This window comes from Atractosteus spatula, chromosome 25, assembly GCF_055471065.1.
Source record: "Atractosteus spatula isolate fAtrSpa1 chromosome 25, fAtrSpa1.hap1, whole genome shotgun sequence".
Classification (NCBI taxonomy): Eukaryota; Metazoa; Chordata; class Actinopteri; order Semionotiformes; family Lepisosteidae; genus Atractosteus; species Atractosteus spatula.
Genome location: NC_142730.1, coordinates 4646868 through 4661745, shown reverse-complemented (window position 1 = coordinate 4661745; position 14878 = coordinate 4646868). Strand labels below are relative to the sequence as shown.

General features: G+C 40.9%; 1 pseudogene and 2 gene segments (V, D, J or C); 2 read left to right on the top strand and 1 right to left on the bottom strand.

The window, feature by feature from the left end:
* The window catches only part of LOC148815141 (T-cell receptor alpha chain constant-like), a 53688-nt gene extending 44907 nt beyond the window's left edge, over positions 1-8781 (bottom strand). The window contains 3 exon segments of the C gene segment in view: positions 7839-7917; positions 8240-8288; positions 8755-8781. Coding sequence covers positions 7839-7917; positions 8240-8288; positions 8755-8781 — 155 coding nt within the window.
* A 2027-nt stretch (positions 8782-10808) lies between these two features.
* LOC148815140 (T cell receptor delta variable 3 pseudogene) lies at positions 10809-12340 on the top strand (annotated as a pseudogene).
* Positions 12341-13506: 1166 nt separating this feature from the next.
* LOC148815139 (T cell receptor delta variable 3-like) lies at positions 13507-14454 on the top strand. The segment is given in 3 exon segments: positions 13507-13552; positions 13734-14042; positions 14387-14454. Coding segments are annotated over 3 exon segments (423 nt in total).
* The last annotated feature ends 424 nt before the right edge of the window (positions 14455-14878 follow it).

The following is a 14878-nucleotide window of genomic DNA, read 5'->3' as shown; positions in this document are numbered from 1 at the left end:
AACAATCTGGTTCCACTTCCAAAAATTAATTTCTCAGCTGATGTACACTGTACGTAACTCTGCAGCAAAAACCTGATCTAGAGGTGAAGCATCAACATTCTTTTTTATTTAGAAGATAATAACAAAACTTTAATCCTGACTATAGACTGAAACACATTTCTAAACATTTCTAAACTCTAAATACGTGGATAAATCATACATTTTAGAACAAATTAGTAGTCTGTTTATCAACAGTTATTAACAGGTTCATAATCTAAAACGTTAGCACAAACTGCTGTAAATCTCTCTGAGCTGGACTGTTAGTAAAATCCAGTGTTTAAATGTGTTTTTTGTCAAGGTGAGCTATATTTGCAAGTTAATCCTCGGTCTCACTTCCAAAAGGTACATGTTCATATTTCCAATCAACAGCACTATTTGTCCCTGTAACAAAAATCCATCTCACATTATAAATACGGTACTAGAATAATTCGTTTTAATTGATGTAATTTTTTTTTGCTTTATTTGTAATTTTACTAAGGGGCTCTTTGCTTTTAATAACTTAATGTTAGCATTTGTATAATCAATTTCCTTTTTTTTTTTCATTTTACAATCAGCCTTACACGTTTAAGTTCCATCACTTCAAAGCCCCAGTAAGAATCAATATTCCTTCACTGAACACAATTCACGAACTGCACTTACTGGACTCCACGTTTAATTGAGTTCCTTTGCCAAAAATCATCTTGTATCCTCCCTCAGCATTCCCACAACATCACACCTCCTGTCAAAAACCCTGTTCACCTGTGGTACTTGTTCTGTACCTCTTCTTTACTGCATTTTTACCAGTTGCTCTTGTTCAATATAACCAGGACTTTGAGCACCAATTGATTTCCACTATGCCAAAGATTGATCACGTTTTTCATTTGTTACTAAAGATTAAAAAGCATTACATTTTAAGACTCGTATTTCTGCATTCAGAAATATAATACATTAGATAAAATTGGGCCTCTTGGGTTTGTTTCTTCGTGACCATGAGTCCAGATTGTCCTACACATTCTTGACCAGTGATAACCTCTTTTAAATTTCCAAATTTCCTGCAAAAGCTTGCTTTCACCCAAGTGAAGTACAGAAGAACTTACGTGGCTCAATGAGGAGATATGTTCCTTTCCCAAAAATGAGTTTTTGTCCACCTGCAGTATTCACACAGTGCTGTACAGCCATACAGAAACAGCTCAGACTGCTCCCATGTTACTGGGATATAATGGTGATATCCATATACAGCAGCAAAATCAAACTACAATGTGAAATGCTTAAATCTGACAGATCGCACACAGGTAGAGCAATAAACAGAAATAAATCATTGCCTTTGTGTTTTTTTTTTACCTTAAAATAACCTGATTTAAAAAGCCACTTACTTGGGATTATTAAAAGTCTTGTACCAGCTCCAAACACGAGCTTGTCTGCTTGATTCACACAGTGGAAACTCTCCTGTCAAAAATCCTGAGAGGTAGCAAGTCTCTAACAACATGCATGAAATGTCTCTGTTTTACACAGAGAAAGTGAACCTTCTATCTACAGAAGTTCCAATGCAATGACATCATTCTAATTCACACAATCGTCTCATAATTAGATTAGAAGAGCACGTTTATCCCGTTCGAACTTTAATGGCTTTCACTACCGGACACATTCCGTTAAATCCTCCCCATGCCTCTGAATTATAAGGCTTATTACTTACTGGATTCCACAATCAGTTTAGTTCCTTTTCCGAAGAGCAGTTTTCTGTCACCAGCATTCACACACTGGCACAGAGCTCTACAGAAACCCCCAGACAAAACAGTCCTGCAGGACGTGCTTAAATCAGCCCTAGTCACATCTGAGCTCATGCAGATTTATTTGATAGTTTTTGGTTATCAGAAGAAGGGAGCCTCATTATTATGCGCTAGGATTGTTTTAATCCATCTGTTTTTATATGTTAATTGATTGTGTTCCCTATGGTTTATTTCCCGATAATTTTCCGGTTCTAATATCACCTCTCTCCCGGTAGCAGCTTAGTTTCCAGTCAAAAAAACTGGAGTTAAAGACCTTTACAAAATAACCTTTTTCTTATAAATTAGATAAGCAATAACTAAACAACTAAACTTCCACAATAATGTAACATAAAACTGTCTCTACTTTTCCGTTTACTGGAAACACGGCTCCAGATAATGCTTAACCATTCAGTTTACAGAAAGTGAAATTGTTCAGATTCCTGAATTCATCACATGACTGAATAACATGGTCTTATTGAAAGAATCATGAAAAAAGCTGTTGAATATTTCCTAAAACCTTCTTTGTATTTTAAGGTTTTTCATACCTACTATTTCCAGTATTCGTTTGCACAAATATCTCTTCAAGCCACTGTTTGTTAAAAAAAAAAAACTTGGTTACCCAGAAGTTAGAGCCAATTGCCAATTTCATATTGGCACAGAAAGTTCAATAATTGTGCCTCAAATAACACATTCATGAAAAATATACGATTGCTGCTTCTGAGACTGATATGTCAACTACAGAATCTAATGCCATTCTTACTAGACGTACTGTAAGAATACTGAATTCAATTTTCCTTTAGGCTTGCATTAAACAAATCAGAACTCACCAGGTTCAACGATGAGTTTAGTTCCTTGTCCAAATGTAAGCTTGTAGGTACCATCATTCACACAGTGTCAGAGAACTATTCAAAAACTCCCCCCCGACTGAAGAGTACGGATAACGTCTCTCTTCATTTAGAAAGCAGAAAGTAAAACAAGTATAGAAGTAACTTAATCACAATCATTTCTGCTAAGCGAGCAATAAATTTGTCTGCCTTTCCTCTACACAGATTTTGCACGTGTTTCAACACAAGATAACTGTCATTTGGAAGATTTTCTCGTTTCATATTCTGTAAAAGTCTAACTGTAAAAGTTAATTCCCGGTGTTGAGTTACTCACACTTGAAAAACAGCTGAAAAGCTGCGTATATATATTTTTATTTTTCTACGAAGATTTGACCTGTACTTGTATTTTGCAGTCAACACTCACTGACACAGCTCTCTGCTCGAGATTCCTGGGTAGTTATTTAGAAGTATACGTAATAACGGAGAAGCAGTCCAATAATAATTAATTTCAACCTACTTTTCGGTATGCCATATAGAAAAATTTAGTTTCATAGCTACCTTTTCATAGCTAATTTGTGTAATACGAACACTAATTACTGTATCTGTATGGTCAGAGAACACCTACAGTATAGTACTAAGGTAATTAAATGTACTTGAAGAATAATTTACCTCAGGATTGTTAGAATACAACATATAACAACACATCAACTATAAATACTGCTCTTCAACAAAATTGAACTTACGAGGTTCGACAGTCAGTTTAGTTCCGTGTCCAAATATGAGCTTGTTGCTCCCATCAGTCACACAGTGCTAGAGAACCATTCACAAATCCCTCCTTACAAATTATAACAGAAAACGGGGCTCTTAAGATCAGAAGTTATGACAAACTGGTTCGGAAACAAAATGTAAGAAAAACTTCATAATACAGTACATACAGTACATGCATTTTAGTCCTGACATCTCTGATGTACTGTATAGCCTGTATCACAAGAATTCCTGCTGATATTTGTTTATGGGGTTAAATGTTTAAATAAAGGCTTATCTTTAGTTATGTAACTACGACCTTATTTTTAAATGAATTAAATGTCACAGTATTCATAAAGAAGAGTAAGCACAGACTTACTTAATTGGATTTTCAATTTGGTACCGGTACCAAATATCAGCTTTCCGTATCCACTGCCCTGTGTCACACGCTATTTCAGACCAATGCAAAATCTCCCTTCTTACTACACTTACTTCCCTACACTACTTACTTAAATCTAATATTAAACCTACAAATTGCTGGACGTAAATATATTCTCTCGAATTAAAAAAACGGTTAAATATCCACGGATGCAAAAACCCATGATGAATAAAAAGCAGAATTCGTATTTGTTTTAAAGCTAATGAACCAGCATTTCCTCAGCCTGCGTCTCATTTGAATTAAACAGTATCAAAACTAAAGCGAATAGACATTATATACATACGTGCCTTTGCTGGTCGAACACACCTTGAAAAATATTTTAATATTCACTCTCGTACAATATGATTTAATAAGTATGATCCCTGGAAATAACAGTAACACTTACTGGGCTGAACTTGTAGTTTCGTTCCTTCGCCAAAAGTCGTCTTATAATTCCCAGTAGTCACACATCAGTTCCTCGTCATACAAAATTCGTGCTTTGAGAGGATCTAACATTTCCATTAAACATATTTAAAATATCCCTGTGCACACCCATAGACGTCCTCAGCAAATTAAACTAATGGTGCTTATAGCACAATGTCACATTGTATTCAATTGGAATTGAAATAGGAGTGCATCGTTTAATCATATATAGGATATCTGCATTAACTGTGTAATACTGAAAGGAATAGGATGAAATGTTTGCTTTTATTAAGACTTTAAAAGTGCCGCTACAATATAACAGGTTTAACCCAACTATCTGTGAGTTTTAACAAGATTATGAACGAACTAAAACTCCATAAATCCCTTATTAAAATTAGGAAAAGAATTGTTGAAATTCATATCTCTTTCGATGTAATTTGTTTCAGTTATTTTTCCATTTTGTAAATTGAAACGTAAAAAATGAATATCATCTTCAAACTTTTAAATCTTGAAGTAAACATTAAAATAATTTTGACTTTCTTTCGCAGTACTTACGTGTATCTACACTCAGTTTGGTTCCACTCCCGAATATAAGTTTTTGCCCTGATACAGCATTCACACGCTGCTACAGATCGCAACAAAATCAGTTTCTATCCTACAACAGTTGTAAAAGTATTTTAAAAACTAGAAGCTGGGTTTGCAAATACCTGGTTCCACTGATAAACGCGTTCCTGATCCAAAGATGATCTTATAATCTCCAGACGAAGTCACACATCAATACAGTTCATGACAAATACAGTCCGGGGACAGTTTTTGCAATTAATATCTACCTGAGCTAAAAATATGTGTTGTGTTAATGTGCGAATGTCGAAGTTTTGTCCCAGACCCAAATATCAGCTTGTTCACTGCCTGCTGATTCACACCGTATCATAACCTTTGTCAAAAACGTACATCCTATACACAGAACTTAGTACCAAGGACACTGTAACGTGCTCAGAGGTAACAACAGAACGCCCGTGTTCTGATGGACTGGTCCCTGCGGCAGTTGAGTCACATCACGAGAGACAAATAACTCGATGGCAAACTTGAGCAAATGAGTTAATCTTTTCGACAAAAAAAAATATCATTCACCATTCTGCAAGCCAACAGGTGTCAATTTACAGTGAATTCATAATATATATACCACAGCATCTCTTGGACAAATCCGGGGATTCGCCATTAGGTCTGTATCCGTCACTACATTGTGCAAGAGAACATAAATATAGCAGAACACCGAAAGACAACGACGACAAAAATAAAAGCAGAGGCGACATGCATTTTCACTCACTTGGTAAAATAAGCAGCTTTGTGCCCGATCCAAAGATCACTTTGTTAGCGCTCCCCGTAACCACACAGCAATACAGGACATAACAAAAACACCTGTAGGCTCCAATGTGCTCCTCCGTCTTCTGCCTCGAGTGAATCCACGGGTACTGTACGCGTAAAAAAATACTCCCTGACTTCCCCAGTCTTCCCAGGATAACAATATAGTGAACAAACTGCCCTCCCCCCCGTATTTACGTCTCTACATATTAGTCCAATGGCCAGCGCAGATCGCGGTAACTGAAATGTCACGGTTATATTTCTCGACAGTGCGGTGACAGTTGCAATGGGACAAGTACCTTTTTTTCTTGATCGATTGTTCTATTATAATATCGACTGTCCCCCGTTTGGCAATGGTCAAGTGTAATAGTGTAATAGCAGTAGTGGTGGTGGAGGTAATCGAAAATTCACCCTAATAATGGGAACGACATTTTAAACGGCAAATTATACAGTAGATGGGTATACATTTAGTCTTACTTTACGTTATACTTAGAGTTATGAGTGAAGAGTTATATAGTTAAACGCCATTAATAAAATGTTTAATAAAATGTTAATCTAATCTTTTCAAGACATGGGGAATTTGGACCCGCTGTATCTGCGCACCCATTGAAGAGCAGAAAATATCATAGTTTAAAAATCTAAATTGCCTGCAAATTAAGCACAGGTCTTTCCAATCAGGTAAACAAATAATCAGGTATTCATTAGCCTAATTAGCAAGAGATGTAAGCGCCACACTGCACGTGTTTTTCTAATGAAAATGTTGTTTTGTTCAGGCATACGTAAATAACATTTTTAAGTAACTAAAATACTTACTTGCTTCGACAACCAGCCTTGTTCCACTTCCAAATAGTAATTTATCACCCCCGACACCACACAGTGTAAAACCACACTGCAAAAACCCCAGTACCAACCTGGGCTCAAATTCCTAAAAAGACATCTCCTTCAGCGTCTTCCTGAGTATTTTGGTGAAATCAACTGCAGTAAGGGATACCATTTAAACTCTTAAAGAAATAAATCTAGTTGGGAAAATGCAATACATGCAGCAATCTGTCATAATCAGGGCATTTAAACATGTTCGCCATAAGAATTACAAGAGCTGTTTTAGAATGCTGTAGATTGGAACTAAATTAGACCTATTCGAGCGATAAACCAGAAGAACTGATATACAGCCCTGTCCGTCACGTTTCAATAGGCACAATCCTGTATCAAGACTTCCGGACTGATCGTTTTGTCCAAAGTAACAGTAAAACTGTACATAATTACAAAAACAAAAAAACAAAACAGCCAACAGTATTTAAATGTACTGCACTTACTACATTCCACTGTCAGACGGGTTCCTTTTCCAAAAATGGGTTTGTCTGATTTTACATAACTCCCACAGTGACTCAAGTCAAATCAAATTCTCCGCCTTGCTTATCTAGTAATGCCGACTGAAGACTGGTCCACTTTACAGCACAGTACCTACAATTGTTAAATTGTCAGAAACTTCTAAGCCCCTTCTACAACTACGGCTTCTAAAAAACGACTACGAGCTTGTGAAAATACTATATTCTTAGGTCAAATAAACGATCATTTGATAATTCAACACGTACAGTCTCAATTGCGCGTGCCTATTTTTAGCGTGCTCAGTTCAGAATATACGTGTTGAATTACAAAGTATTATATATTATTATACTCAGTATACATAATTATGATATATTATCGAAATATCTCCGGTACCACACCCATTGTACATAAAACAACAAACGTCAAGACATTTTAAAATAAAAAAAAAACGAATTTAATGCTTGTTGAAGTAAAGATGGGACATTCGCCTTTATAGGAAAGCAATAACGACAACAACAGCAACGACGACATCGACTTGCTTGATCAGACGTGGAGAAGACTCCCATTCCCAGATAATAGTATTGCTCCGGACTGCGCACGGCTAGAAACTCGTAACCAATAGCTCCTTCTGTGTGTTCCGTTGAACAAACACACAAATAAACAGACACATATAAGCACATATATATAACATTGAGATAGTAAAGAGTCGCTGGGTGTGAAAAAACGTGGTACAGTAAAGGAAATGACGTAGCGCAGGTGTGAATGAGCATGACCTACTGGCCCACAAACTCGTCTCTACATACAGCACAAGCCCTGTTAGAGGAGGTACCGTCTGCCAGGTATTCCTGCTTAAGACAACACAAAACACGGTTTGTTTTGTCAGATTATTGTATTACATTTTGCTCTTTCGGGGTTTTTGTCTCAGGGAGTTGAAAGCGAATGAAAACAACGCCTCACGTGGTCTTCATAATGCGATAGGCCACGGTCCTGCCTTCATGGAGACTGATGCACCAATCGTGTAAAACAGGGATCGAATCTGCTCAAATGGTTAATGCCTACAAAAGAAAATCATTACAGTGTGATCAGATATTTCACGGTCCTTCCCTCCTCTGTCTGCCCCGATTCTGTTTAACAGTGTTCTGCTTCCGCTAAAACAGACCGCTCGCTGCAGAAGACAGACTCAACACGATTTGCGACAATACATTGTTTTTCTGCTTCTACACACCAGGCAATCTTTAGCAAAGAAGTCTGAGGCAGCAGAGAAATACCCCCGTGATCACCACACCAGTGTAAGCACCTGAGAGGTGCTTTGCGGGTGTTTGTGTCTGTGTGTCTGTGTCCTGTCTTGCAGCCGTTGCTTGCCGGGATAGGCTCCGGGTCCCCCGAGACCCCGAATTGGCCGAAGCGCTTCGAAAAGAGATGGTGGGGCGCTTGTTACACTCATGAGTTCTCACTTCAGGATGTGCAATGTAAACTGAGTATGATTTCAGTCTGATTTAAATTCCCAAACTGATACATATTGACAGTCCACATTATTCTACTTTTTATTTAAAAAGTCCATAACTATATATATTTTTTCATTCTCTATGTATTGTCTTGGTAACTGTGAATAATTTGCATGAAAATAGGCTCTAAATAAATGCAGGTACTTCAAGAGATCCACAGGTCATATTCCCAGTCCACAAGCTCACTCCCAGCCTAAAAGCTTAGGTTTCCCCGTTTCCACAGAGTGAAAGACGGGGTGTTTCCTCACAGACGTTACTGTCTGCCCACTGTGTTGGCACCTTCAAAAATGACACCTTGAGGCATTAAGGATTTCTGTGTCACTGTGTAGTACAGCACGCCGTGAGGAACACGAGACCTCAGCTATCACCTGCGGCTGCTGCTTCTCCATCTCCATCACCTGCTGCTTTGATGGCTGGTGCTGCTGAGCAGGTCCTGCAAACCACTTCAGACACCTGCTCCCGCTACCTCGACGCAGTTGGGCGACGTTTTGAAATACGTTTACTTCAGACAGAAAGGCCTTTTGGAGGAGAACAACACTGACTCACAGAAGTGTGTCTTAACCTGTTATGGCTCCTCTGTCCATCCATTCGGTTTTCTAACCACTCCTTCCAATTCGGGTTCGCAGGGGAGCCGGGGTCTATCCCAGCACGCAACGGGTGAAAAGCGGGGCACAGACCGGACCGGACGCCAGGCCGGCGGTACATGGCGTGTTAACACTATTCATACTAACAATTCTGGCCTTAGAGCTTGAGATCGATCTCCCACCTCCGACTGGACTCGCTTTGGTGACGCATCAGACTGCCCACTAGAGGTCGCCGTTGAGACGGCATTAAAGACTTGATCATTTCTGAATAGTACACCTGTCTTCCAATTGAATTACGGGTCTTTGAACAGGTATATGCTGGATTAGCACTTCTGTTTGTTTTTATAAATGCACTGCCTTTGCCTCAATGAAAAGTAGGGGTAACACAGGCTGCCTGTTCTTGGTCTCTCCTTCGTTGAAGAAGTCCCTCATTTTGATTCCTCGTTATTTGGCCAGCAGCCATATCACCCTGGTACTCACAACTGGCAGCCCACTGAAGCTCAGCAGGTGTGAGCCTGGTCAGTACCCGGACAGGAGACCTCCTGGGAAAAACTAAGGTTGCTGCTGGAAGAGGTGTTAGTGGGGCCAGCAGGGGGCGCTCACCCTGCGGTCCATGTGGGTCCTAATGCCCCAGTATAGTGACGGGGACACTATACTGTAAGCAGGCACTGTCCTTCGGATGAGATGTAAAAACCGAGGTCCTGACTCGCTGTGGTCATTAAAAACCCCAGGGTGTTTCTCGAAAAGAGTAGGGGTGTAACCCTGGTGTCCTGGCCAAATTTCCCATGGGCCCTCACCAATCATGGCCTCCTAATGATCCCCATCTCTGAACTGACTTCATCACTCTGCTCTCCTCCCCTCTGATAGCTGATGTGTGGTGAGTGTTCTGGTGCACTGTGGCTGCCAGGTGGGGGTGGAGGGGATCCCCATTACCTGTAAAGCGCTATATAAGTATAAGCAATTAGTATTATTATTATTTTGAGAATAACCTCGAGTCTACAGGAGCCATTAAAGCTAAAATGCGGCCTACACTCTAAAATAAAATACGTTGTGTGCAGCTTTCTTTTGCTGTAATTATGTATAGAGTATTTGTTTGTGTTTATGCATGTAAAAGATAAAATTAGAAAGATTGTATGACCTGGCCTAGTTTTGTGATCTATTTTCAATGAAACCTGCATTTGTAGTGGGGCCAGTTCGGTTCCTGTTGAAATATGCGTTTCTGTTACTTTCATCTGCATCTATTACATGTTGTGTGTGTTTTATAGAGCTAGTGTGTGGTGCAGGTTTATTTCATTTACGTTACACACACTTTCTGTGCACTTTATTTTAATTGAATTTAGGCTCCGCGTTATACATTTCGGATCCTTTGAGAATGAGACCTGTCTCCAGTCCGCGGCCCGTGTGCTCTGTTTTTCTCGAGGAGGCTGGGGACAGGCAGCGACACGAGCGCTCACTGCCTCAAAACAGCTACACGTGTCTCCAGCGTCACACATTCGCCTTGAAAAAGAGCTGAAAATGGAAGCTACTTCCCACAGGTTAATTAACAAACGATTGAAGAGTAATGTGAATCTTTTCTAGAAGGTCGCCACTAGGAGACGCCTTTTCTCCATTCAGTGTAAGCCTAGCGCTAAACCCGGTCATTTTTACATTTTATGATTAAGTATTAAATCAACTATTTCCAGAGACATGTGTTGAGAGGGTCTCTCTGAACTTTGTACACACTTTTTTCTGCTGAAGCTGCTATATTTTATAAGGTGGACATTTAGAACCGGTTTGAACTGGATTGGACGAATGCTGAACATAAGGGCTACTGTGTAATTCTATACTGTTATATAGGAATGCGTGCTACGAACCTAAGTAACCAGTTGTAAGAAGTTATTTTTGAAACACTGCCAATCTGGTAAGCACAGGGAAGCGTGATAGATAACGGAATATATTTAAGGATTGTTCTAGTTCAATTACTTTGAGAAAAATACACCGAGCATCTCTGTGTGTTTCTGAGACGGACTCCTGACTGTCTTTTAAGGGGAAGCGGGAAATATTTCTCCAACACATTGATCAGTTAAACAGGCACCCTGTTAGATTAAAGTCATTCTGATATCATGCAAATCAACGTTTTACTCAGTCATTAAGGACCAGTTGTCTAAATAAAGTGCAAGCTTATTTGATCGATATTTGACTGTTTCTAAGCTTTTAAAAGCAGATAATACGATGCTCTTTAAAACGAACAGGGTCAGGGCTGCGAAAAATTAGATTTAGACACCTCGCGATTATCCAGAGCAGCTGGTGGGTTTAAAATATCTAATTTCTCGTTAATGACGAGGATTAAGAGAAGCAGGATTTCTATGAGTGACTCTGAACCCTTCACAAAACCAGCGACTCGGTCTGAACATATTTAATGATTAAATACGTTTTAGAAATAACGTAGTTCTGTGATGATCTTTACTAAAACATCTGAACGCCATTCCATTTATGATTCCTGTTATTCCAGTCACACACGAAAAGTCTGAGCCCCAAGTAACTGCATATATTTTTACAGTCTTGCAGTATTTCATTCGCCTGTCTCTTGGAGAGCTGGGCTTGTCACCAAACACACAGGAGTGACGTTGCCCTTGAGGGCAGAGAGGGGCTGACATCACGAATAACGTCATACTCCCGTCTCCCGTATAAAATCTTTTATTGTCACACGGGATTAATCGTACACTAGGTACCAGGAGGTCCTGTTTAAGAATGATTATTAACGGCGTTATCGTGGCACTTTTCTGGTTTTTAAAGTTGAGTAAGTACTCGAACACAGACGACACGTTCAAATTGAAACATTTCCTTTTCCGAATGTGCAATTCTTTCCATCAACCAATGTAAATTAAACTTTAAATCGACTTTATTCGAATGTTTACTCGTAGGTTGAGATAAGTTTTTTTTTCTCATTTGTTCTTTTGTAACAGGGATAGTTTGTGGAGACTCCGTGAGCCAGCAGTCTGAGCCGCTCACGGTCACCGAGGGGAGTAAATTGACAATTTCCTGCCGCTACGACACTAGCAGCTCCGACCCCGATCTTTACTGGTATCGCCAGAATGGCGACGGGATGATCCAGTTTGTCCTGTACAGAGATAGCAGCAGGAAGCGGGACGCTGACTTCACGGGCGGGAGATTTTCGGCTCCTCAAACTTCCTCCAGTAAAACTTTTCCTCTCACGGTGTCGGGGGTCCAGTTCAGCGACGCCGGAGTTTATTACTGCGCTCTCGATCCACACAGTGAGGCAGAAAGCGCGCCCTCCGAGCAAAAACCTGCCGAGGTTGTGGTTCGGGGCGGTTGGGAGGAAGGAGAACACGTGACGTGCGAATACAGCGTGGAAATGCACACGATCTGAAAAAGCACGCGTGCTTGCGGTCTGCGGGGCAGCGAGATGAGGAAAACACTCGGTCCAAAGCACTATTCAATTCAATTCAAGGTGCTTTATTAGCATGGCCGATGGGTACAATCAGTGTTGCCAAAGCAAATAAAAATAATGAAATTCACATGAAACAAAACAAAAAATAAAAGTAAAATAAAATCTACAGACATATTACAGACATTTACAACAAAGACATATCAGAAAATATGTACATATACTGTAGACAGATGGAGCATTATTGGGAGACAGACTCACTGTTCCTCAGGCTGTGACAGGAGATCACATACTGGGCTGCCAGTTCCACTGAGTTCCCTCCTCCCTCTCCCAGTAGGATTGGGACCCCTTGTGATTCTGGCAGGTGTGGGAACTCTGGGATTAGATTTCTGAATTTAGGGAAGAATGTTTCTCTAATCCCAGAGTATCTGTCCCAGTGCAGTAGGAAGTGCACCTCTGTCTAATACACTATCCAACAGCTCACTGTCCGTGCGAGGACCTCACGCTGTCTGTACGGTGGGTGCAGATGAATTGAACTTGAACAGAGGAAGAGGCGAGAGATGGGACTATAGCCTTCTCAACACGTTTCTCAAGTCGCTCTTAATTCCCCAATTCCCCAAGACCTTGATTAGCTCAGCAGGCGAGCTGTTAAGTTAAATAGTTTAAATTTCAATTAGAGCACAAATCAGAACTTTCCCGTCTGCAAAGGGCTCGCTGCTTTTAATGAATAACGTAATGGTTGAACTGATGCATGCAGTGAATTAGGGCGCTGTTTGAAGCGAGGGGGACCGGCCTGAGAGACTCCCCAGTGCGCCCTGCGCCGCCGGGGGCTGGAGGACAGTGTCTCTGGCCCGAGAAGATAGCGGAGCACAGAGAGCAGCTCGTCACTGATGTCCATTCACACGAACACAATCCACACTTGGAAAGTGTCATTACAGTTCAAGACTGGGATTTCTCAGGCGCTTAGTGTATGTGTCATCGTCACGGTAAATAACTCCGAGCTGGAGGCTGGGTCTGAGGACGGGGCGGAGCTCTGCTGTCTTCAGCAGGAACACCGGGCGTCTGTTCATTTATAGGAGGGGTTCGCTTTCCAAGTCTGTCCCAAAGCAGTTGTGCTAGGAGGGCGGTTTGCGCGTTTCATCCTAAAAATGATAACCGTCGCCGTGGCGACTGTGTTCAGTCTTTTGCTTTCGAGTAAGTACGGGGTACACAGAGCAGACGAGAAAACGTTTTCAAATGATTTCCTTTTTCGAATTGGAGATTTCGCTCTCATCAGCCAGTGCAAACGTAACCTTTCAATCACCGAAAAGGGGTGAAAAGATTTGAATTGTGCCGTGTTAACAGTTTTTGTTCTCCACTGGTTTGTTTTTTTCAGGATTAGTTTGTGGAGACTCCGTGAGCCAGCAGTCTGAGCCGCTCACGGTCACCGAGGGGAGTAAATTGACAATTTCCTGCCGCTACGACACTAGCAGATCCAACCCCGATCTTTACTGGTATCGCCAGAATGGCGACGGGATGATCCAGTTTGTCCTGTACAGAGATAACAACAAGAAGCGGGACGCTGACTTCACGGGCGGGAGATTTTCGGCTCCTCAAACTTCCTCCAGTCAAACTTTTCCTCTCACGGTGTCGGGGGTCCAGTTCAGCGACGCCGGAGTTTATTACTGCGCTCTCGATCCACACAGTGAGGCAGAAAGCGCGCCCTCCGAGCAAAAACCTTTTTTCTTAAGGGTGCGGAAATGCAGATGGGAGTCCAGATGTTTTTTCACTCGCATCAGATTTGAGCAGTAATAGAAAATGACGAAGGGGTGACAAATGTGCAGTATGAGAGATCTAGAAACAAAACCCTATAAATTATTTCGGGGGTGTGTGAGGGAGCCGGACAAGCAACGGGCACCGGTCCATCGCAGGGCATACTAGTGACATAAAGGAACGTGAACCACGGTTTTGATAGTATGACGTGTCTAAGACTTACTGTACAAAGTTCAATTAAGAGTTAAAAGCGAGCCCACACTCTGCCGCTGGGAGGTCCCTCTGCAAATACCCAGGACGCCTCACGAGTAAGACCGTCCCTGAAGGTGACAAACCACATCTAACCACAGTGTTATGAGTACCGTGCCTTTACCCAAATCCCTTCACACATCAGTAGATGGCGCAGTTCCGCTATAAGACGCCAGGTTGATGCTGTAGAAATTCCTTTAAGAAGTAAATAAGTATAAGAAAAGCGGAATTTGGGGGCTGCAATCGTTCCATAATCATTCCCCAAGCATTAGTTTGAGCCAGTAGGTCATAATAGTGTTTAGTGTGCCTTTTTTTGAATAACATACATTCGATAGCGATATATGTTTTTTAAAGTGTTACACGAGAAGTAACATTTTAAAGAAGACGAGACATCGGGTGGGAGGGCAGTTCTGGTTCTGGAGATCCAGAAGTTTGCTGTTTTTTCTTTCACCCGAGCCCTTAATAGATCAGGTAATTCATTTCTCGTGCCTAACTGCTGGGATGATCAGAAACAAATTA